Below are 25,709 nucleotides of genomic sequence, written 5' to 3' on the forward strand. Positions count from 1 at the left end.
TTAAAAAAGTAAGAGAAAGAAAGGAAAGAAAAAAGATATGAAAGAAAAGAAATGAATATATTTAAGAGTGGAGGGAGGATGAGAACCTGGGTACCCGACTTCCTAAACGATTTAAATCGCCCGCCCGGTAATTTTAGTTTTACCCTACGACCGCCAGAGGCGCTAACATGCAATTCCCGGCAGTATTTGCGGCAGCCGTTGTATACAGGAGTTAAAAATAACGTTGAGTGTCAACTCTTACATATTCTCTTTGATTCTGAATATATCCAGGTCGGTAGAAAGGGTGTGTTAGTATGTCAAAAGTGGAAGATTTGGGATGCAGTTATTCTCCGTGGAACTTTTCTTGGATCGATGAAAATAAACTTGCGGCTATGGCTTGGCCGCAGACGCCAGCAAATCTTCGCTTCCTTGTGGATCTAGGTATTAAGTGTCTTGTTACACTGTCTCCCGAAATGAGACCTCCTATACATGCGTTCCCAGAGCTAAGTTGGGTTGAAATACCTATTGAGGAATTTGAACCCCCGACGATTTCTCAGATTTATGAATTCATTGATGTCTGCAAAAGATATCTCATGGACAATAAGGTGAGTTAAAGTTGTGATGGTAATTGTCTTAAGGGAGAATTCAATTATCCAACCGTAACGTAAGGAGTTAGATTAAGATCATGCATGTTTGTTTGTTTTGGTGAAACTTCCATGTGGGGTAACGAACTTGCCAAAGCTCCTGCTTTCCTGGCCCTCATACTACAGTATATTGTCCTGATTCTCCTGGTAAGCAAGGGTGATTGACAAAAATTAAGAAAAGAGACCGGAAATGTAGTCGCAGTTTTGACACGAACTATGCCTAGACGCAGACCATTCAAATTCCAACACCTGCTGTAATACAGAACGGTAGTGAAAATGACACGCAAAGCTACATAAATAATGTTAATCCCTTATTGCATCAGGGGCAGACCTATAGTAACCGGTACTCAAGGTTTCGTAACACGAGTCACCACTTAACCTATACGGCTCCCGTAAAGAATTAGGGGACTGGAAATAATAATTATATTGCATTGAAAATTACTCACATGTGTTCTGGACTCTATTTTGAATAATACTAGGTCCCGAAATGTTGCATTCTTAGTGATTTTGAGGGTAATATTGGTAATAATTGCACATAAAGAGTTTGAGGATGTATTCATGATAGCCATCTTTGTTTCCAGAGATGTTATGGTATAGACTGGTTATTTTGACTTTACAGCAAAGCATGGAACTTGCGATAGGTGAGGAAAGCATGGATGTTACAACATAAAGCATGGAAGTTACAATGCAAAGATGTTATTCTCATGACAGAGCTTGGTCTGGATTTTGGAAAGATAGGTTACAGCTACTATATTATTTTTTTTCCTTGCCATGCGGGCAGTATGCGCCGCGGCGATAGTCGAAGGGAAGGTGGGGGCCACTGTTCTCATGAGAGAGCTTGGTCTGGATTTTGCAAAGATAGGTTACAGCTACTAATTTATATAATGTTTCTTGTCGTGCGGGCAGTATGCGCCGTGACGATAGTTAAGAGCCTCTCGAAGGGTGTGTGGCCTACTAAATTAGAGTTGTAACATCTGTACTTGGCATTGTAACTTCCATGCTTTCTTTTCTTTCTTTTCTTGCTAGTTGCTTTACGTCGCACCGACACAGATAGGTTTTATGGCGACGATGGGACAGGAAAGGGCTAGGTGTGGGAAGGAATTGGCCGTGGCCTTAATTAAGGTACAGCCCCGGCATTTGCCTGGTGTGAAAATGGGAAACCACGGAAAACCATCTTCAGGGCTGCTGATAGTGGGGTTCGAACCTACTATCTCCCGAATACAGGATACTGGCCGCACTTAAGCGACTGCAGCTATCGAGCTCGGTTCCATGCTTTCCTCGCCTATCATGCTTTGCTGTAAAATCAAAGTAACCAGTCTGTTCCAGCATTCAAAGATTTCCTCCCTTAACCATTCCAGTCAGATACGTTTTTCCAATATTAGCAGCATTATTTACCTTCGAGAGTATGGATTCCAAATATGACAATTTTGCTGCTATATTTTTTTGTTTTGTTTATTGTTTGTAATCTCATTTGGGTCAACATTCAAAAGACTGGTTTCATGAAGCACTCCATGATATCCTATCCGGTGCTAATCTCTTAATTTATACCTAACTACTTCATCCTACATCCACTTAACTTCTTCATGTTCTTTGTCTTGGCCTCCCCCTGTATGTCCCTCCAAAACCAATTGAACAAGCCCTAGGGGTTTCAAGATGTGTACTATCAATCTGTCTCAACTTCCATAGAAATCTTGCCAACCTCTCACGAGTCTGATTCGTTCTCTATTTGTAATTCAATTTGCCCATCTTGACTTCAGCAGTATAAGCAACTATTCCCTTTCTGTCTATGTCAGTTATTGTCCGTGCAGAGCCAAGTGCAACACAAAAGTACTCGGTAACACTTTTTTAATATCCTTGTCTATGATGAGCAAATTTCTTTCAGCCAGAAAAATATTCCTTATTTGGGCTAGTATACATGTTACGTCATCCTTTTTTAAATCATTAGTTATTCCAAGTAACAGTATTCATTTACTTTCTCTAGGACTTCATTTCCTGCATCACCTGATATCATTTGACTACCTTCCATTACTTTTGCTGTAAATTTATTTTTCATTTTATGTCGCATCGACACAGATAGGTCTTATGGCGACGATGGTACAGGATAGAGCTAGGACTGGGAAGGAAGCGGCTGTGGCCTTAGTAAAAATGCGTGGTGTGAAAATGGGAAACCACGCAAAACCATCTTCAGCGCTGCTGACAGTGGGGTACGAACCAATTTATTTATTTTCATCTTGCACTTCTTCTCATAGGGGCTGCCTGGCCGAGGCGATAAAGGCGTGCTCGGTTCGCCCGGAAGGACGTGGGTTCGAATCCCCGTCAGGAAGTCGTAAAATTTAAGAAGCGAGATTTCCACTTCCGGAGGTGCACATGGCCCTAACGTTCATTCAGCCTACACCAAAAATGAGTACCAGGTTAATTCCAGGGGGCAAAGGTGGCCGGGCGTAAAGCTAACCACTCTACCCCATCAAGTGCCGAGGTTACGAATAGTGGAAGCCTTTACCTTCCACCCCTCCAAGGGCCTTTATGGCATGTACGGAGATGACTTTGCTTTGCTTTGCTTTACTTTTTCTCATAGATCATCCCCACAACATTCAGCAGTTTCCTTCAATCTTCTGCAGAATCAGATAAAATAATATTTGATTACACTTTCGTAGCTACTTCGCATTTTTAGGAGGATAAAAATTGTGAAATAATTATGTGAAACAATACCTAAGTATGTGAGAGGAGATATTCTTAGTTTATGTTTGCCAGGGACCCACCAGCCAGCTCCTAGAAATATTTATTATATAGAAAAATGAAATTGACAATACAAAAATCTGTCGTGTGTAGCTATTTTATGTGTTGCAATTAGCTGCAGGGCAGTTTTGATTGCCTAAAATAGAGCTCTAATCGTGTCTTGGCCACTGCTACCACGTTGCATGAAAATAATGAAACCGCAAAATTCGAAAGTGGATTGTCCTGGCTTGTGACAGTTTTAGTTAAACTTATACTCTCTCATGTACTTGTCCCTAGCTAATGGTGTTTTATATAACCAGTGGGCTTATGAACAGCCAGTACTGTTTCAGGGGATACTAGAGGCCTGTGGGTCATTTTGCGGCTCTAACCTGGGCTAAGACCCACAGAGCCCCTTTTCCTTGTCCCCAGTCTTGTCTCTATCCAGACCTAACCAGTCCAGACCAATGGTCTTGTCACTAACTGGACCTAACCAATCCAGACCAATGGTCTTGCCATTAGCCTGTCCCAAGTTCACAAATTGACACCCAAGTGTAGCACGCTGTGACATAGGGTGAGCTGCGGCATGTTGCATTCTTAACGTCACTTTCGCAAACTAGTTAGTTACGATTTACCCAATATTCTTCTCTCCTCTCCCTGCTACGTTCCTTGCACCATGTTGGGGTCACGGCTGCCATAGGTTCAACATTTGTGGACTTGACCCATTTTTACGGCCATGGGGTTTTCTTGGGAACATTACAGTGGTGGTTTCCCGTTGCCTTCCACTGTCCTCCACTCCTGTTGGCTCACTGACCCATTTTTCCGCTGGGGTTGAAAACCCAACCTTCCACTGGGTTGCTCAGCTTAACAGGGGCACCACGCGTAGGTAGGATTTGGAGAATTGAGGTGTGAGAGGCTAAGTGAACTCTCTTGGTGAGTTTATATATTCTCATCACACCCCCGTTTCTAGCCATTGTCTCAAGATGTTCGGAGTTTCAAGTTCCCCAGTCGGATCTCCGGCGGGAACGACGTTGAGAGAAGCCTCAAGAAATGTGCGATGCTGCAAGGAACAGTAGGCCTACTGTTTAGGAACTTGGAATGTAAGATCCATGTATCAAGGAAAGCTGGATATAGTCAAACGAGAAATGAAGAGACTGGGCATCGATATACTGGGAATAAGTGAAGTGAGATGGATTGGTATTGGTGAATTTGCTACAGATGAGTACATAGTCTACTATTCTGGACATGAAAACCAAAGAAAAAATGGAGTTGCCCTCATAGTTAGCAACAGGGTGCGTAACACTATAATGAGGTGCAATTTTAAAACTGATAGAATGATGTCTGTACGTTTTCAAGGCCAACATCTTAACATCACAGTCATTCAAATTTACGCTCCAACCACCGAAGCTGAAGAGGAAGATATTGACCAGTTCTATGAAGACTTACGAGAATTGCTACAGTTAACACCAAAGAAGGTTGTCGTCTTCATTATTGGCGACTAGAATGCCAAAGTAGGAAATCAAACTGTAGATCGAGTAATGGGAAAATATGGCCTTGGGACAACAAATGATGCTGGACAGAGACTCCTAGAATTCTGTCAAGACAACTCACTGGTCATTACCAACACACTGTTTCAATTGCCCAAACGACGCCTATACACCTGGACCTCGCCAGATAGTAAATGTCGGAATCAGATTGACTACACACTTTGTAGTCAGAGGTGGAGGAGCGCTGTACAGTCATCCAAAACAAGGCCTGGGGCTGATTGTTGATCAGACCACGAGCTCTTAATTTCCAAATTCCGGCTCAAATTAAAAATGATTGACAAAGCCAAACCATCAAGCAGGTTTGACCTAAATAGCATACCTCTTGAATATACAGTAGAGGTTAGAAACAGATTTAATGGATTAGATTTAAGAGATATGGTCCCAGAAGAGCTATGGTCAGAAGTACGCTGTGTTGTTAAGGAGACAGCGGAAAAGCATATTCCCAAGAAAATGAACAAGAAGAAGGCCAAATGGTTATCGGGTGAAGCACTACAAATAGCAGAAGAAAGAAGGAATGCAAAAATCAAAGGGGAATGGTCGAAGATGTCTAAATTAAATGCAGAGTTTCAGAAACTAGCTAGAAGAGATAGGAATGCCTTTTTGAATGAACAGTGCAAGGAAGTTGAGGAAAATAACAGACTGGGTAAGAAAAGAGATCTTTAAATAAGAATTGGACACATCAGAGGGAAATTACAGGCGAAGATTGGAATAATAAAAGATAAAAATGGAAAAGATCTTACTGAAGCACAGGAGATTAAAGAAAGGTGGAGGGAATATGTAGGCAATTTGTATAGGAAAGATCGGAATACTCCTGATGATGAAGTTGCTCTGTTGTCAAAGCCAGAACCAGATATCCTAGAAAGTGAGGTCAGGTGGGCCCTAGAAAGTATTGCAAACAATAAGGCAAGTGGTTATGATGGAATCCCAGCAGAACTGTTCAAAATCCAAGGAGAGGATGCTGTGAAAGTCCTACATTCAATATGTCAGCAAATATGGAAAATCCAGCAGTGGCCAAAAGATTGCAAAAACTCAGTGTTCATCCCATTCCAAAGAAGGGCAGTGCTAAAGAATGTTCAAACTACCGAACAATCGCACTTACATCGCATGCTAGTAAGGTTATGCTCAAGATCCTGCAAAATAGGCTTCGGCAGTATGTAGATCGAGAACTACCTGAAGAACAAGCCGATTTCCGCAAAGGCAGAGGAACCAGCGATCAAATTGCTAATATTCGCTGGATTATGGAGAAAGCAAGAGAATTCCAGAAAGACCTATACTTATGCTTTATTGACTATGCTCATGCCTTTAACTATGTTGACCACAATAAATTGTGGCAAGTACTCAAGACTATGAGAGTACCAGATCATCTTATTTGCCTTAAGAGAAATCTCTGCTCTGATCAGGAAGCTACGGTGAGAACCATATATGGAACAACTGAATGGGTCAAGATTGAGAAAGGTGTACGTCAAGGCTGCATATTGTCACCTTATTTATTCAACTTATATGCAGAGTATGTGATGAGGAATGCCAAATTAGATGAAACAAACTGGAGCTAAAATTGGTGGGAGGCATATAAATAACCTTAGATACGCTGATGACACCACCCTGTTGGCAGAAAGTGAAGAACAACTTAAGTATCTACTAATGAAGGTGAAAGAAGAAAGTGCAAAAGCTGGACTAAGGTTGAATGTCAAAAAACAAAGATCATGGCAACTAAACCTATCACCTCCTGGCATATAAATGGTGAAACAATAAAGGTTGTTCCTAGTTTCATCTACTTGGGCTCCAAAATAAATGCTGACGGCGATTGCAGCCATGAAATTAAGAGACGGTTGCTCCTTGGGAGGAAGGCAATGGCCAACCTTGATAACATTTTCAAGAGTAGAGACGTAACCTTAAGAACGAAGATTCGTATAGTGAAGGTTATGGTCTTCCCAGTAGCAATGTACGGAAGCGAGACCTGGACAGTAAGAAAGGCTGAGCGTCGAAGAATAGACGCATTTGAACTATGGTGTTGGAGAAAACTCCTTAGAGTTCCGTGGACTGCGAAGAGATCTAATAAGTCTATATTACAGGAAATCAGCCCAGGCTGTTCACTGGAAGGTCAAATACTCAGACAAAAACTAAAGTACTTCGGTCATATTATGAGAAACATGATTCACTGGAAAAGACCTTAATGCTGGGGAAGACTGATGGTAACAGGAGAAGAGGGCGACAACGGATGAGGTGGATTGATGGCATCAAGAAAGCCACGGCTCTCAATTTAGAAAGACTTCGGAAAATAGTATACAACAGGAAGAAATGGCGCACTTTGGTCTATGGGGTCACGGAGAGTCGAAAGCGACTAAACGACTAACAACAACAGCCCCTCTTGATGTCAAACCTATGCGAAGGTGTTTATTGAAATACCATGTATTTCTGTAGTGGTTAGCAGTGAGGGATGTTCTGTGTAAATGAAGAGGTGTGTAGTAAGACAAACACTTTACATGTAGTCCCTGAACCACAGGAATTAAATTGACACTGCTTAAGTGCCTGGCCCAGCTGGGAGTTAAATCTAAATCTTCTGAACTGAATGCTGCTGCGTTGAACATCCAGCAAAGAAATTGTTCTTGGATAAAATAGCATTGTCATCAGCAAATTTTTGAGTTCTGATTCACTCTCCTTGAACTGTGAATTATTTTTCCCAATTCCTCTCCAGTTTCCTTTACTGCCTGTTCTAAAGAAACGTTAAGAAGCAGCAGTGACAAACTGCAAACCTGCTTCACTCCTTCTCGATAGTTGCAACCTTGCAAGTTGCAACCTCTTCAATATCCGCTAGTTCTTATCACTGCAGTTTGATTTTAGTACAGGTTATAGGTAACCCTTCTTTCTTATCTCATTTCTTCCAATTTTTGGCGAGTGAGAACTGCAGTATTTGAGTGGGAACTGTCGTGAAGGGGAATGACATCCTGTGTAGGTTGGTTGCGTTGTTTGCGGCATTAAGTAAGTTTGACCTTATGAAATTCTAAAATGAAAGGGTCCAGCTGTTCAATGCTTTATCTCATATATTCAGTTATATATTAGTGGGAATATGTTTCGTCTCCTATGGAGACACCTTCACTTCCTAGAAAGATAAGCATAAGATTACAAGAACAACACTTAATATTATTACATATTTGGTTTTTTAAAAGATAATGGGTCGTGTGAATAAAAATGAGCACGCACTCTTTACTCGCAAATGTAGAGCGGGCACTCGCAATGAGGTGAATAAAAACCACCGGGTGGTAGCAGTCACTCACAGCAGACCTGTGACCTTGAGCACACACTCCAGTCACTCGAGTAGCAGAGTGGGCTCTCCATATTTCTGGTGAATAAATATAAAACAGGCACTCATTCCAGTAAGCGCTTGCTCATGTTTCCTTGAGCGAATTCAGTAGGTGACTCCTAATGATAGTGTCAATTTCAATAGCATGGCAGAGTTTATGATGGTGGTTAAGCGGAAAAGAACTTCGCAGAGAATCTTCTCAACTTGATTAGAAAGTGTTATATAGTTCCAGTAAGGAGCATGTTGAATGGTTAGCGGAGCATTTCCTTGGGCTATCCGAAGAAACCAGAGGTGGTGCACTAACAAATGAAGAAAAAAATGAGAATCTTCTTGCGTTATGTTACTGACCCTGGGTTTCAGTGTGGAGTTGGTGAAGACATCTCGGAGCACTGTGTGAAAAACATTTGCGCAGGTTTGACATGAATAGAAATGAAAGCAGATTATTAGATAAAATTCCAACAAACGTTGCTCAGATGCAAGGAAGCACAGGAAGTGGCAAGAACGTTTTAGCGCCCTTATGCTGTCGGAGCTGTAGACACTACTCATGTACAAATTAAGAAGCCACATGTTCATGAGAATGAGTAGGCCTACATTTACAGAAAAGGCGACCCTAGCATTAATGTACAGGCAACTTGCAATGGAAAGGAAGAGTTCAACCAGTGTAGATGTATTATGGCCTGACTCTGTCCCTGACTCTCGAATTTGGAGGAACTCCGATGTTTGCAGAGTTACGACGCCTCTGTTGGAAGTCGAAGGGATGACGACACCTGCAGATCTGGCTCCTTAAAATTACGTTCAATTGTCAATATACTATTTGCATCATTATGAATTTTTTATTACTTTCATTATACCATTTTCCTCAATTTTTTAATGTCTTTATTTTCAGGCTATGTTTTCCTCAGATGGACGATGGTAGGGTTATTCTCCCCATGCATCAGATTCATCTGCCGCTTCTCCCATTAGTTTTAACGATGTGGGTTTGTTTCCAGTACGCTTTAAAACTATATTTCAGTCTTGTTTTAACGTTTTGTAAATTTTTAGCAAAGGTTGTTAGGCGGAAATATTTAAGTTAAATTTAGCAAGTAGTTCACACTGAACTGCATTTATTACACTTGTTTTCTTATGCTTCTTATCTGGTAACTGTGACTTTGAAAACAGAATTGTATGTTCCTTTAAAATGGAGATACAAGCGGACTGGAATTATACATTATCTTCTGCCATGTTGAGCATTGAACTGTCCGGAAGCCCTCAAAGTATACATGGCACGTGCACGACCTTAATCATTGACACTGAGTTGCTGCTCCAGACACTCAAGTTTACGCTGTGCTTCCACCCTACATTTTTATTCACCAGAAATGTGGAGTGGAAGCTTTTCGGCAGGGAGACACTCAGACACTCGGTGAGCACACGCTCATGTGCTTAGACTCATTTTTATTCACACCACCCAATGTCTTTATGTTGAATCGTATCTTGAGCACCAAATTTGCAGTCTATGTCGACACACACTTGTATTTAAATCTTGTAAGGACAACTATACAATTACTTACGTGGATGATGAGTCTGTAAACTAAACTGTATGTTGAGCACCAAGCTTGCACTCTATATGAACACACACTTTTAAAATCATATAAGATATAATCTAGCCAGGCTGAGTGGCTCAGACGGTTGAGGCGCTGGCCTTCTGACCTCAACTTGGCAGGTTCGATCCTGGCTCAGTCCGGTGGTATTTGAAGGTGCTCAAATACACCAGCCTCGTGTCAGTAGATTTACTGGCACGCAAAAGAACTCATGTGAGACTAAATTCCGGCACATCGGCGTCTCCGAAAACGTAAAAATAGCTAGTGCGACGTAAAGCAAATAACATTATTATTATTATTAGATATAATCCAGTCGGATAATATTAGAATGATTTTATAGCAATTCAAATCAAGGAATTTACTTTGTTGTTAAAATTTTCTTTAAAATAAGTAAAATGTCGAAAGGGAAACTCTTCTCAGATAACAGTTGCGTTTTTTATGGAACGTGTAATCCGACGAAAGTTCCAGTGTGTTGAGTCTAAAAATAAAAGAAATGGGGAGTATAAGTATTGTGTAAGTGAAAGTGAGTTTTTAATGGATAAGTTTTTAATATGTTACTCAGTTCCCTGCTGTATCCTTCGGAAAGATAATAAGATATGTGTGCCCTATTAAGCGGCACTCGTGGTAGTAACATTTGGTTAAATTGAATAGCTGTTCAGGAGGGACGGAGCGTCCTGTAGGCTGGAAGAGTGTTGCTATGAATAGGCGGGGAAATGAGGTGAGGGGAGTTGATGATTTCTTTCTAATACTGTAACTCTGTTTTAAATATCATTTGGGTAATAGTTTATAAACTTAATCAAATAGCATATTGTTTTCTTTAATTTCATTTACAGCAAACTCCTGATTATCCGGGTGCAGATTATCCAGTTTGCGAGTTATCTGTGCACCCCCGAGGTTTGTTATATTTTTATTTCCTTCATTGTTGTCACAGCATTTTGAATACGTGTGAACTGTACGCTTGAAATTCGAGCACGCTGTCGATTGCAAGTGTGCTGGGGACAAGCTTTGTTCAAGAACCAAACACTAAACAATGTACTGTATAGCAGTTCTTTTTTCTGTGATCCCAGTTATGGCTACAAAGCATTTAACTATAAAATAAAAGCTTAAATTAATTAACAGAGAATCAGTAAAGAAATTAGTGGATGATTATGTGGTTGGTGTTCAGACAGTTAAGATAGCCCTATATTCAAAATAGCAAACAGAAACTCTTAGAATTCATGTTTTGTACCTTGTGACTACTCCAACCACTACTCTTATACCTTCATATCTTCCACACAATATAAATAACATTTGTTTGAGCGCCAGTTGCTTTTTTAAGAAAAACAACAAAATTCGGTAGAGCATACCTCTTATATCAATTATCTCAAGGCGTGAGGTGATAAACTCACATATCTGGCAATATACAGGGATATGGATCAGGACAATATTAAATTACTGTTGCATTTCCACAATTGGGGATTGTACATGGAGCTGGAATCACTTATTATAATTAAAATAAAACTGAGTTTATGACTATAATTTACGTCACAATGAACAAGCATTGACGTCTTTTGATTTAACAAAAAAATATATATAGTGAGATTTGCGGTAAAAATAAAAGGAAAATTTAATCTAAACAAAAAAAGCTATTGGCATGAACTTGAAGTGAGATGTGATATCGCCGCTGATTACATTCTTCTTCATGTTATGAATGCATAACATGTCTGATGCTTTAATTACCTGATGTCTGCATACACCGCTGTTGAACTTGAATTTCTTGGGAAAACCTATGAGCTGAAGTCGGGAGCCGTCTGCTGTTATCTTCTTATATAACAAGGAGTTGGCCTACATACCATGTACGCGTGTAGGGAGCTCCAATGTAATTACGTCCACTCAATATATTATAAGAAATTGGAAAATATTATTGAAACATCTTGTGAAGTCCATCCTCACAAGAAGATGATGTTTCTTTATCAGCATAGTACCCGTCTCTGCTCGGATACAACCACCACTTGTAGACCTCCTCGATTATTACAAGACCTCTTGAAAACACAACTCTTAGCTCTGACCATCACACTAAGACCACTTCTTCCATTTGATACATCTGACTGTTACATATGATCTGCACGATATGATCTGAATACCTCTCACCACCGTTGCATCGACTTTTATAACCTCGCGATGACGACTCATCTCCCTACTCTCTGTTCATCCCTTCCATTTCAACATAGAGTAGCTGGCGAATACTGACACTTGGTCGCAATCACGTGCCCACGCACTGATGTCATCAGTCAAGTGTTGTCTAAGCGTGCCCAAGCGGATTGCAGATGACTAAGTTTCATGCGTCACCGGGAATTCTACTTGCACACAACATTCTCAGTTAAACATAGCCTCGATTGCAAAATACTATGCCAGCTCATCTAGCCAGAGTTACAAGCCATAGCATGATTATATGAAACCAACAAATCTCACTTACAGCAATACAGAATAATTACAAACAAATTTCACTTAAACTATGATTAAATACAATAATATGCGTGATGCCTAATTATTACAGTCTAAGTGATGAGAAACAGAATATAAAATCTAATGAATCGGGTTAATAATAATAATAATAATAATAATAATAATAATAATAATAATAATAATAATAATAATAATAATAATAATAAAAATAATAATAATAATAAATACTGAATGAAATCTGTAACCCTGTTGTACGGTTACAACCTCAAGTGTTTTACGTAAGTAATTTTTAAATTGGCCTACTTTATTGATAAAAGAGGATATAGAATGTGTTAATTGTTTGACATTGTTGCATTTTCAAACAGTATTGTATGTTCTGTATTATTATTATGATAAGATTCAATGTGCATTAAAAAGCACAAAAATGTCTGGTGATTAGCCCAGATAATTGAGAGTTTGCTGTATATTGAAAGTGCAATTTGTTCCTCGATCTAACTGTACGTTTTGCTTCGATTAGACCTCATGATAAGGTTTTTAGGGTGTTTAGGGTTTGTTGTAAGGATGTAAAGGAGAAGGCATATAAGTCTCTAGTAAGACCAGAGTTAGTGACTGGTTCCATTGTATGGCACCCTCACCAGGATTACTTGGTTCAAAAACTGGAAGAAATCAAAAGAAGAGAAGCTTGTTTCATTCTGAGTGATTCCTACAAAAGAGTAGTGTTACGAAAATGCTACAAGGTTGGGACTGGGAATACTTGGAGAAACAAGTTGAGCTGTTCGCCTAAGTGGAATGTTCTGGGTTGTTAGAGGAAAGATGACATGTAATGACATTAGTAGGTGAATAAGTTTCAACAGTTTTTTCAAAAGTAGGAAAGATGACAATATGAAAATAATGTTGTGATTCTAGAGGATAAATTGGGGCAAATATTTGTTTATATGAAGAGGAATTATGGAGATGTTCGATAGATTTCCAAATTTTGTGAAACGATTTAAGAAGATACTAGTTAAACAGTTGATAGGGAATCTGTCCCCTGGGCAACTGTTTTAAATTCAGATGTGTGGTGACTGATTTGTTTTCATGTCAAGTGCCATTATGTGTGGCACCGAGCGAGTTGTCTGTAGAGGGCGCGCAGCTGTAAGCTTGCATTCGGAAGATAGTGAGTACGAACTCCAGTATCGGCAACTCTGAAGATGGTTTTCCATGGGTTCCCATTTTCATGTCACGCAAATGCTGGGGCTGTACCTTCGTTAAAACCACGGCTGCTTCCTTCGTACTCCTAGCCCATTCCTATTCCATCGTCGCCATAAGACCTATCTGTGTCGGCACGACGTAAAGCATTGACTTATATTGTATTGAAAAAGTTGACCATCTTTGACAATTTATTTCTTATAATTGTACTTCAGTACGGAACAAAAATGAAATTTGTAGCTTATAAGTAAAGCAACTTGTAAAAAAAAAGTTTGGCCTTTAACATTTCAATTCATTCATCTAGGATGGGATAAAGAGTCAGTATTGCTGTGTGTATTCCTACATTTCTTCAGATGCCAAACTGATCTTCCAACTTTTGCTTCAGATTTTCTCTCCATTATCTTGTAAATAAATTGTATTAACATGTTATACATGTAAGAAACTAAACCATTGTTGCTGTAGTGTCCACACTTGTCAGCACCTCTGGGTCTTTCTTGTCATAAGCATCGATAATATATCCTGTTTCCATTACAGTGTCATCTACGCTCCCTTGATATATTTGCTGAATATGTTCCTTTCGTGTTCCTGCCTTGTCTTCTATCTCTGGAAGTAGTTTTACATCTGAGGTCCTAATATTCATGTACCTATTTAATTTTTCCTCCCGAAGTTTCTTCGATTTTTCTGTTTGCGGCATCTGCCTGACCTGCATCTACACAATCTTAAATATCTTCACACTTCTTCGTCAACCGTTCCTCCTTAACTGCCTTAGACTTTGTCTACTTTTACTGTACTTAGCCCCCCTGTATTTCGTTGTGTGCTCCTCACTTTTCTATTCTTGTACATGTCGTTCATTCAAGGCTAGGATCTTACAATTTATCCACAGATTTGTATTTTATCTCTCTGTTTTCACTTGCCCTGCTGATCTCCTCCTCAGGTCTGTCTGCTCTACCTCTATTGTATTTCACCATTTTCATTTAGTCCTTGTGCAACATATTCATTGAAATATTCCCTTTCATTCTTTTCCTTCAACTTTTCTAAATCTCTCTCACTGTTTTCCTTCCTTTCTTCAACTTCAGTCAGTTTTTGATGACCAAGTTGTGGTTGAAGTCTATATCTGTTTCTGGGAATATCTTGCAATCCAACACCTGGTTTCTGAATGAAGGGTATTTGTACCTTCTAGTGTCAGCAGGTCTTGTCCATGCATTTGGGGTTTTGAACAATGTTATCTCGGGCTACATTTTGACCAGGGCAGACTGCATCATCTTTCATTTCTTTGTCCCAGTCCATATTCTCATACTACCTTACCTTCCATTGCCTACCACTGCATTCCAGTGTGTCATTACAAGTTTTCGTTTCCTTTTACATATTGCATAAAATCCTTAATGTCTTCATATATCGGTACTTTTTTTAAATGTGAACCGCAACGCTGTGATTGGCTTGGTGTCATGGTGTCTACCTAGACAGCAACAATCCATAGTCATAGTAACTTACGTATTGTCCTATTTTCTTATTCATTAATAAACGAACTACTTCATTTCCCCTGGTTGATTTCGTGTAAATAATTCTGTAGTTGCCTGTTCAGAAATCCTGAAGTTCTTGCCAACAAACCTGATACCAACTACCTCCAGTTTCCGTCTATCTAAATTTCCCTTTCAGATTCTCTAACCCACCATGACGATTTCACGGTCTGACTCGAAAAATTTTGTTATTCATGTGGAGATCGGAGTGGGGAGGCTATGTATCCTGTACCCTATGTAGTATACTTTACCCAGAAGGAAGCCATAATCAGCACAGAATGCTACAAATCTAGCAGAGTTACGGCTATAGTTTCCTGTTGCTTTCAGCTGTGCACCTGGATCAATAACACTAAGCCATAATGAGTGGTGTTGTAAGGTCATTTCAGTCAGTCTTCCTGACCGCCACCCTTGCAACTTTCCAAAAGGCCGCTATCCCCTCTCAAAAAAAATTAGTTTGTCTGATATCTCAGCAGATACCCATCAAATATGAATGCACCTATGAAGGCAAAATCTTATGGATGATATATTGTGTGCATTTACATCCTCCCATTGTTTTGAAAATCACAGTAATTGTTAATAATACATCTTGTTTGATTTTTTTTTGCTAGTTGCTTTACGTCGCACCGACACAGATAGGTCTTATGGCGACGATGGGATAGGAAAGGGCTAGGAGTGGGAAGGAAGCGATCATGGCCTTAATTAAGGTACAGCCCCATTTGCTTGGTGTGAAAATAGGAAACCGCGGAAAAACATCTTCAAGGCGGCTAGTAGTATAATAGGGCAGTTCGGCCGCCACCACCTCCTCCGGGCTCCCAGGGGTCCCTCCACCACCCGCGGGAAATTTGAATTTTGGAGGGAAATTTGAATTTTGGCGCGAGATTTGAATTTGTAAACAAAGCCACGTGGTTCTTGGACAGCTATCATCGACAACAAAGCATCGCTAACCTCACTGCTGCCACCTTGACGGGCCTAAAATTCAGTGGTACCAACTTAACCTAACTAGCGCGAGGTAAACAAATCCACGTGTTTTTTGACAGCCACGTGCTTTTTGACAGACAACAACGCATCGCTAACGTCATTGCTGCCATCTTGACGGGCCTAAACCTCAGTAGTACCAACTGAACCTCACAAGCGCGAGATAAACAAAGCCACGTGCTTTTTTGACAGCTGTCATCCGCCATCTTTAAACTATAGAGCGCCGTGCTGCCCTCTTTATCGCATTAGCCGCAAATTCGTCACCTGTCATCGGCAGTGCTGCCATCTTGGCGGGCCTAAACCTTAGTGCTACCAACTTAACCTCACTAGCGTGAGATAAACAAAGCCACGTGAATTTTTTGACAGCTGTCACCAGCCATCTTTAATCTATAGAGCGCAGTGCTGCCCTCTTTAGCTACTTACCTTTGAAATGTGGTGGCGGATAATTTGAAAAATGCTTTTTTGACAGCAGCCATCTTTAAGCACCGTGCTGCCCTCTGTAGTTACATACCTTTGAAATGTGGTGGCGGTAAATTCCACGTGCTTTATAAACCTATATGCTTTTCTGACAGCTGTCATCCGCCATCTTTATTCCAGAGAGAACAGTGCTGCAATCTTTAGTTGAAATGTGGTGGCGGAAAATTCCACGTGCTCTTGTTTGGAAACAAATCAACATGCTTTTTTGACAGCTGTCATCCGCCATCTTTAATCAACAGAGCACCGTGCTGCCCTCTTTAGCTACTTACCTTTGAAATGTGGTGGTGGTAAATTCTACGCGCTCTTGTTTGGAAACAAACCCATGTGCTTTTCTGACAGCTGTCAACCGCCATCTTTAATCCAAAGAGCACCGTGCTGCCCTCTTTGTGCCGGTGGCAAATTCCACGTGCTTTACAAACTCGCGTGCTTTTTGACAGCTGTCATCCGCCATCTTGCATCACAAACCTAAGTGCTGTACTCTTTAGCTAGATACCTTTGAAATGTGGTGGCGGCAAATTCCACGTGCTCTTGTTTGGAAACAAAGCCACGTGCTCTTTTGACAGCTGTCATCCGCCATCTTTAATCAATAGAGCACTGTGCTGCTATCATGCGGGTAATTTCGTCAGCTGTCATCCGCCATCTTTAATTCACAGAGCACCGTGCTGCTCTCTGTAGTAGCGGGCAATTTGAAAAGTTCTGTTAGCTGTCATCCGCCATCTTTAATCAAGAGAGCACCGTACTGCCATCTTTAGCTAGATACCTTTGAAATGTGGTGGCGGCAAATAGAAAAATTCCACGTGCTCGTGTTTAGTAAACAAACTCACGCGCTTTTTGTCAGCTGTCATCCGCCATCTTACATCGCAAACCTCAGTGCTACACTCTTTAGTTGAAAAATGGTGGCAGATAATTTAAAAAGAAAAGTTCTACAGCAGCCATCTCTCGACGCTAATTGCACAAGATGGTGGCTATACATGACTCCTTAAAGGTGGTTATGCAAGATGATCGCTATACATAGGTTCTTATGAGACTCCCTTGGGATGCTTGCGCAAGATGGCGGTTATACAAGGCTCCTTATGAGACACCCTAGGGATGCTTGCGCAAGATGGTGGTTGCTCTTATGAGGCGGCTTAAGGATCCTTGCACAAGATGGCTAGAGACGCCCCCTAAGGATGCTTGCGCAAGATAGCGGACGCAAGATGGCGGCTATAAATAGCTCCTTATGAGACAGCCTAGGGGGTGCTCGCACAAGATGGCGGCTACTCTTATGAAGAAAGCTAGCTTAGAGGCTACTGTGCAAGATAACGGTTGCCGTTATGCATGCGGTGGAGAGCAAATTGAAATTCTATGTGCTTAATCAACAGAGCACCCTGCTGCCCTCTTTAGCTGAAATGTGGTGGTGGATAATTTGAAAAATTCTTTTGACAGGTGTCATCTTTAAACAATGACGACTATACATAGGCTGTTAAGACCTTATCATTCTCCTCCTCCTCCTTCTCTACCTCCTCCTCCTCCTCCGCCTCTTATGTCAAGGCATAGCTTTATATCGGACAAGTTTAAACCTGCATCGCGAAGGCAAGCGTGTGCAGCGATAACATTATTGTACATGTTTAGACTTGCGAAACATAAGAAGAGTAGAATCAAACGCTGTACTCGATACAACATGTGATCAGAACATTGATTGATGTGTTCAGAACACAAAATAAGTGATCAAGACTAGAATCGAACACTGTAGTCGATGCAACATGTCAGGGGATACCCTTGTTCTAAGAAGATCAGATTGAAACATAACAAGACTTGAATCGAACACTGTACTCGATGTCGTTAACTTCAACATATGATTAAAACATTGTCTGGTGTGTTCAGAACACTACATAAGTAGAATCGAACGCTGTACTTAATACAACATGTTAGGGGATACCTTTGTTCTAAGAAGATCAGATTGAAACATAACAAGACTAGAATTGAACACTGCACTCGATGTCGTTAACCTTAACATGTGATCCGATTGATGTGTTCAGATCCCTAAACAAGTAGAACCGAACACTGTACTCGATACAACATGTTAGGGGATACCTTTGTTCTAAGAAAATTAGATTGAAACATAAGACTAGAATCGAACACTGCACTCGATGTCGTTAACCTTAACATGTGATCAGAACATTGATTGATGTGTTCAGATCACTAACCAAGTAGAACCGAACACTGTACTCGATACAACATGTCAGGGGATACCTTTGTTCTAAGAAAATTAGATTGAAACATAACAAGACTAGAATCGAACACTACACTCGATGTCGTTAACCTTAACATGTGATCCGATACAACATGTTAGGGGATAACTTTGTTCTAAGAAAATTAGATTGAAACATAGCAAGACTAGAATCGAACACTGTACTCGATACAACATGTGATCAGAACATTGTTTGATGTGTTCAGAGCAAAAGTACAACTTCAATGATTTACCTAGTGTAAAAATCAAAAACACACTGTGCACATATCGCGAAGCTATCTCGCCTATCACTTGCCTAGTATGAAAATCAAAAACACACTGTGCACATATCACATAGCTAACTCGGCAACACTTCAAATGATTTGCTTAGTACGAAAATAAAAAAAATAAAAATCTATACCGCGTACCTAACTCGTTCACCGCACTGCTAAGACGCTTAGTAATTGCAAATACACTGATATATGTCATGCGAAAATCAAGAAAGCACACTGCGTAGCCAACTCGCTCGGTCACTCGCTTAGTAATTGCAACACGACTAGAACACTGATACACGTTACTCTTTTTTTTCGAAACACACACACACGGATAAGAATGTTGCGAGATACTACATACTTACATGTTTTTTAAAAAAAATAGGGGGATAAAAGATCATAAATTATATGTACACATGTTGTCTCCTCCAAGTTGTAAGACGAAATAGACGCAGTACTGCGAGTTTCCGCTATAGCTGGCGAACGGAAGTAGCATGATATCTCAGCAAAAAAAATACGCGTGAGCTTGGTTAACCTTTTCTAGTCACTTTTCATCTAATTTCATAACTTTAATTTTTCTCCATAATATTTGTCTAAAATATATGTTTTAAAAATACGTTTACAGTTCTGGAAATAATAAACTCGACAAAACTTGACAAATTCTTGGTCAAGTAAATGGTCCTTTATGCCATAAAACAGGGTTCCATTCACTGACCTCAACAGCCTACAGAGGAACTTCTGATGAACTTCTTTGCTCCTTAGTACATTCATATTTCTGAGTGCATTTTTAGTCAACGTACACAACAGTTTCACATATTTGGAGGGCATGATTAATCCGTCGCCTCCAGAGTACATTTTCTCCTTGAATAGGACATAGTCTGTGTAGTTCTTTCTGGCACTTCTCAGAGCATTCAAGCGTACTGCACATCTGATAAGGCATTCCACCTTCCTCACCACAAATCCAGCAATATATATGTCCCTCTTCTAGCTGTATTTCCACTAGTTTTTCTATGTATGTCCATTTTATTTCATCACCTTCATTGTTTAAAATTGTGCCCAAACTAGCCAAAGAATTATTCACCAATTTGAGCATGTGGCACATATCTAGAAAAATAAATACTGGCTCTTGTCACTGGGTGTTCAAATTAAATTTACTCATTGGGTTGGTGAATATCCAGGCCCAGAAACTTTACCTTTAATTTGCTGGCTGCCCCATCAAATGTTGAACTGACAACATGAATATCAGTGTCATGCAATATGGTGAGAGCAGTGGTTACTAAATTTCCCTTAATTTCTTCTGACAAACTACTAGTTAAAAATAAGCAATGGGAACCCTCCAGTGGTCATTGATGTTACCCGTGGCATTACCCTCTTCCACTTTAAGCTTTAGAGCTGTTAGTTAATGATGGGCAACGCTCTCGCTCGAGACTCTCGAGACTGACGTCGCAGATCTCGAGAATCTCGCGAGAATCTCGAGACCGATCCTCCTGTAGTGCAAGCGCGTGACGTACCAGTAACTATGACTGTAAACTCATCGTTCTCATATGAAAATGTGTGAGCCAATACACTTTGTCAAAGGCCTGGAAAAGTACTGCATGTTTAACTATGAACCCCTTAATACCATTAACGAAAGTGATAACGGAATGTCAGTACCCGTATCTTAAACTGTTCATGGCTCATTTTAGGTGGACATCTTAGTTGAATAACCCTGGATAATTTGTGAATAACTGTTGATAGACTGTACACCTACTTGGATACTAGAGGCGTGGATTATTCGAACTTGAGACAGGAAAGATGTGCTTTGCTACATATGCAACCCCCATTACATATGCGTGGAACGTGTAATCTAAAATGCCCGACTTTGCTCCAATATTCTTTCAGCAGGGATGATGGGCAACGCTCTCGAGACCCGATACTAGTGTGCTGCGAGCTTTGCGACGCGACGTCCCAGTAACTACGAGTGTAAGCTTGGTAGTTATCATCAGCAGTTCTCATATGGAAACGTGTGTGACGATAAATTTTGTCAAAAGCCTAGGAAAGCACTGCATGTTGAACTATGTGCTCCTTAATACCATTTACGAAAGTGAAGACAGAATGCCAGTATCTTAAACTGTTCACGAGTTATTTTAGGTGGACTTCTTAGCTGAATAACCCGTATAATTTGTTAATAACTGTTATGAGGATGTAAACCTGCCTGGATGCCTCACAATCGTTGTTGGCAGGGAAGCTTCTTGTGATTCAGACCAGGCTGGAAGTGTTCTGTGACTATTCATCTTCATTTATATTATGTGTTTTTAAGTGTCGGATTATCCCAGAAGTATTTCTGCCGATGTACCGGTATTTTACTTCTTTTGAATAAACAACACGGCGGGCTGTTCTATGTGGCATCTCTTCAAAATAACCGACATCCACAACTGCGTTTCGGACATACTCTTCAAGTTGTCGCGTACAACTATAGACAATTTCACAGTGCATATATCAAAGTACCTAATTATGAAGAGAATACTCTGTAACATTGTAAGGAATTATTTCCTTCGTCACCAAAATATCGGTAAACACAAGCAGCGGTCATATGTTATTGAATGTGGGGTCTGATATCGAAGTACACCTATCTGTCGAAAGAATTGGAACAAACTGAAGCACTTTAGATTACACTTTCCACTCATGCGTAATGGTGGTTACATTCGCAGCAAGGCGCATCTTGCCTCGTCTCGAGTTCGAATAATGTACGCCTCTAGTATCCAGGTAGGTGTATCTGCAGTAGCCGTCAGTTTCTGTACTTAGCCTATTCATTCGTGTACTTACCACTGCGTACAATGCCAGAATGCGATCCTTTATAATTATGCTATACTCCGTCAAAATAGAACTCGGTAAAAATGAACGTCATAGTCGCTTGTTGACACGTATTTACGAAATGGAGAAGGCATACTCGGCACAAACAACATTCAGCTCCGACTATCTGTACAGTAGGCCTACGGCACTCTGCTCGCCGCACAATGCGGGGACAACGCTCTCGAGATCTCTCGTAATTTCTCGCGAAAAATAGTGCCTGCGCTAGTCTCGAGAAATCCAGAGACCTAGTCTCAGACTGCCCATCACTACTGTTAGTCCTTTTTTGTAAAGCCGGGAGAGCCATCAACAACTTGGTACAATTTCCTAAGAGGCAAGCATGCATTGAACACCTTCCTTAAATTAAGAAATATGGGTAAGTGGTTCCACCTATTCAATACTAAATACTACAAATCGTAAATTTTACTTGAATAAAAGTGCAATGTAAGGGCAAAGAGTGACTGAATGGGTTGCTATATTTCTAGAAAATAGATCTCAGAGAATTAGAGTAGGTGAAGCTTTATCTGACCCTGTAATAATTAAGAGGGGAATTCCTCAAGGCAGTATTATCGGACCTTTATGTTTTCTTATATATATAAATGATATGAGTAGAGGAGTGGAATCGGAGGTAAGGCTTTTTGCGGATGACGTTATTCTATATAGAGTAATAAATAAGTTACAAGATTGTGAGCAACTGCAGCGTGACCTCGAAAATGTTGTGAGATGGACAGCAGGCAATGGTATGTTGATAAACGGGGTTAAAAGTCAGGTTGTGAGTTTCACAAATAGGAAAAGTCCTCTCAGTTTTAATTACTGCGTTGATGGGGTGAAAGTTCCTTTTGAGGATCATTGCAAGTATCTAGGTGTTAATATAAGGAAAGATCTTCACTGGGGTAATCACATAAATGGGATTGTAAATAAAGGGTACAGATCTCTGCACATGGTTATGAGGGTGTTTAGGGGTTGTAGTAAGGATGTAAAGGAGAGGGCATATAAGTCTCTGGTTAAGACCCCAACTAGAGTATGGTTCCAGTGTATGGGACCCTCACCAGGATTACCTGATTCAAGAACTGGAAAAAATCCAAAGAAAAGCAGCTCGATTTGTTCTGAGTGATTTCCGACAAGAGAGTAGCATTACAAAAATGTTGCAAAGTTTGGGTTGGGAGGAGTTGAGGGAAAGAAGAAGAGCTGCTCGACTAAGTGGTATGTTCCGAGCTGTCATCGGAGAGATGGCGTGGAATGACATTAGCAGGCGAATAAGTTTGAATGGCGTTTATAAAAGTAGGAAAGATCACAATATGAAGATAAAGTTGGAATTCAAGAGGACAAATTGGGGCAAATATTCATTTATAGGAAGGGGAGTTAGGGATTGGAATAACTTACCAAGGGAGACGTTCAATAAATTTCCAATTTCTTTGAAATCATTTAGGAAAAGGCTAGGAAAACGACAGTTAGGGAATCTGCCACCTGGGCGACTGCCCTAAATGCAGATCAGTATTGATTGATATTGATTGACAAAGCATCACAACCCATGAGAACACTGCTGCTGTTTGTTCCACCGCATTTTCTGAAACAGTTCTTCAGCGGAGCCGGAGAGGGAAGCGTGTGAAGGTTAAAAAAAAGTATTTTCCTGGAAGGAGTGTGGGAAAACTCAGTGAAAACCATTCTCAGGGTGGCCACTGTCAGGACCAGGATTTGAACCTTCTATCGCCGGACATCCGGCTCAGCCGCACAGTCATGGTGCGCGACTTACGGCTATGATGTGAGGTCCAGAAATATATTCAGAAAATGTTCAAAGTAGGGTAAGCCCACGATGAGAATCCTGGAAAGGTTTTCGGTCTTTGGTCTTAGTACTGTAAGTCAAAACTAAACTATATCAATCAATCAATCAATCAATCAATCAATCAATCAATCAATCAATCAATCAATCAATCAATCAATCAATCAATCAATCAATCAATCAATCAATCAATACTGATCTGCATTTAGGGCAGTCGCCCAGGTGGCAGATTCCCTATTTGTTGTTTTCCTAGCCTTTCCCCAAATGATTTCAAAGAAATTGGAAATTTATTTAACATCTCTCTTGGTAAGTTATTCCAATCCCTAACTCCCCTTCCTATAAATGAATATTTGCCCCAGTTTGTCCTCTTGAATTCCAACTTTATCTTCATATTGTGATCTTTCCTACTTTTATAAACGCCATTCAAACTTATTCGTCTACTAATGTCATTCCACGCCATCTCCCCGCTGACAGCCCGGAACATACCACTTAGTCGAACAGCTCTTCTTCTTTCTCTCAATTCTTCCCAACCCAAACATTGCAACATTTTTGTAACGCTACTCTTTTGTCGGAAATCACCCAGAACAAATCGAGCTGCTTTTCTTGGGATTTTTTCCAGTTCTTGAATCAGGTAATCCTGGTGAGGGTCCCATACACTGGAACCATACTCTAGTTGAGGTCTTACCAGAGACTTATATGCCATCTCCTTTACATCCTTACTACAACCCCTAAACACCCTCATAACCATGTGCAGAGATCTCTACCCTTTATTTACAATCCCATTTATGTGATTACCCCAATGAAGATCTTTCCTTATATTAACACCTAGATACTTACAATGATCCCCAAAAGGAACTTTCACCCCATCAACGCAGTAATTAAAACTGAGAGGACTTTTCCTACTTGTAAAACTCACAACCTGACTTTTAACCCCGTTTATCAACATACCATTGCCTGCTGTCCATCTCACAATATTTTCGAGGTCACGTTGCAGTTGCTCACAATCTTGTAACTTATTTATCACTCTATAGAGAATAACATCATCCGCAAAAAGCCTTACCTCCGATTCCACTCCTCTACTCATATCATTTATATATATAAGAAAACATAAAGGTCCGATAATACTGCCTTGAGGAATTCCCCTCTTAATTATTACAGGGTCAGATAAAGCTTCACCTACTCTAATTATCTGAGATCTATTTTCTAGAAATATAGCAACCCATTCAGTCACTCTTTTGTCTAGTCCAATTGCACTCATTTTTGCCAGTAGTCTCCCACGATCCACCCTATCAAATGCTTTAGACAGGTCAATCGCGATACAGTCCATTTGACCTCCTGAATCCAAGATATCTGCTATATCTTGCTGGAATCCTACAAGTTGAGCTTCAGTGGAATAACCTTTCCTAAAACCGAATTGCCTTCTATCGAACCAGTTATTAATTTCACAAACATGTCTAATATAATCAGAAAGAATGCCTTCCCAAAGCTTACATACAATGCATGTCAAACTTACTGGCCTGTAATTTTCAGCTTTATGTCTATCACCCTTTCCTTTATACACAGGGGCAACTATAGCAACTCTCCATTCATCTGGTATAGCTCCTCCGACCAAACAATAATCAAATAAGTACTTCAGATATGGTACTATATCCCAACCCATTGTCTTTAGTATATCCCCAGAAATCTGATCAATTCCAGTCGCTTTTCTAGTTTTTAACTTTTGTATCTTATTGTAAATGTCATTGTTATCATATGTAAATTTTATTACTTCTTTGGCCTTAGTCTCCTCCTCTATCTCGACATTATCCTTGTAACCAACAATCTTTACATACTGCTGACTGAATACTTCTGCCTTTTGAAGATCCTCACATACACACTCCCCTTGTTCATTAATTATTCCTGGAATGTCCTTCTTGGAACCTGTTTCTGCCTTAAAATACCTATACATACCCTTCCATTCCATGTGCAATACCTATTTCATTTGGCCGTAATGGTACAAGTAGACATGTTAATATCCTTATCACATTTACAAAAAATACGTGCTTTTATAGGTTTGTAATATATTACAATTATACAGAAAAGGCCTCGTAGGCTGGCAATGATTATTTGAAATCTCCCGCTTATGCAGACAGCCCGAGCATATTCACCATAGGTGGCCAACATCAGCTGATTAGATCTTGGCGCCGATTTCTGTTGGCAGCGCCATCTCTATCCATTTCTATACCCGCAGGTAGTACCTCCGTCCACTAGGTAGGGG

General features: G+C 40.3%; 1 protein-coding gene across 2 annotated transcripts in view; it reads left to right on the forward strand.

The window, feature by feature from the left end:
* Nucleotides 1–276: 276 nt before the first annotated feature.
* The window catches only part of LOC136862753 (dual specificity protein phosphatase 23), a 78,730-nt gene continuing 53,297 nt past the window's right edge, over nt 277–25,709 (forward strand). The window contains exons 1-2 of one of the 2 annotated variants that reach the window (XM_067138983.2): nt 277–584; nt 10,594–10,654. In XM_067138983.2, coding sequence (XP_066995084.1) covers nt 294–584; nt 10,594–10,654 — 352 coding nt within the window. In that variant the 5' untranslated portion in view covers nt 277–293. The remainder of the gene's footprint in view (nt 585–10,593; nt 10,655–25,709) is intronic. The other variant, XM_067138982.2, reaches the window with a different exon arrangement.

This window comes from Anabrus simplex, chromosome 2 (genome assembly GCF_040414725.1).
Source record: "Anabrus simplex isolate iqAnaSimp1 chromosome 2, ASM4041472v1, whole genome shotgun sequence".
In the NCBI taxonomy this organism is placed as follows: Eukaryota; Metazoa; Arthropoda; class Insecta; order Orthoptera; family Tettigoniidae; genus Anabrus; species Anabrus simplex.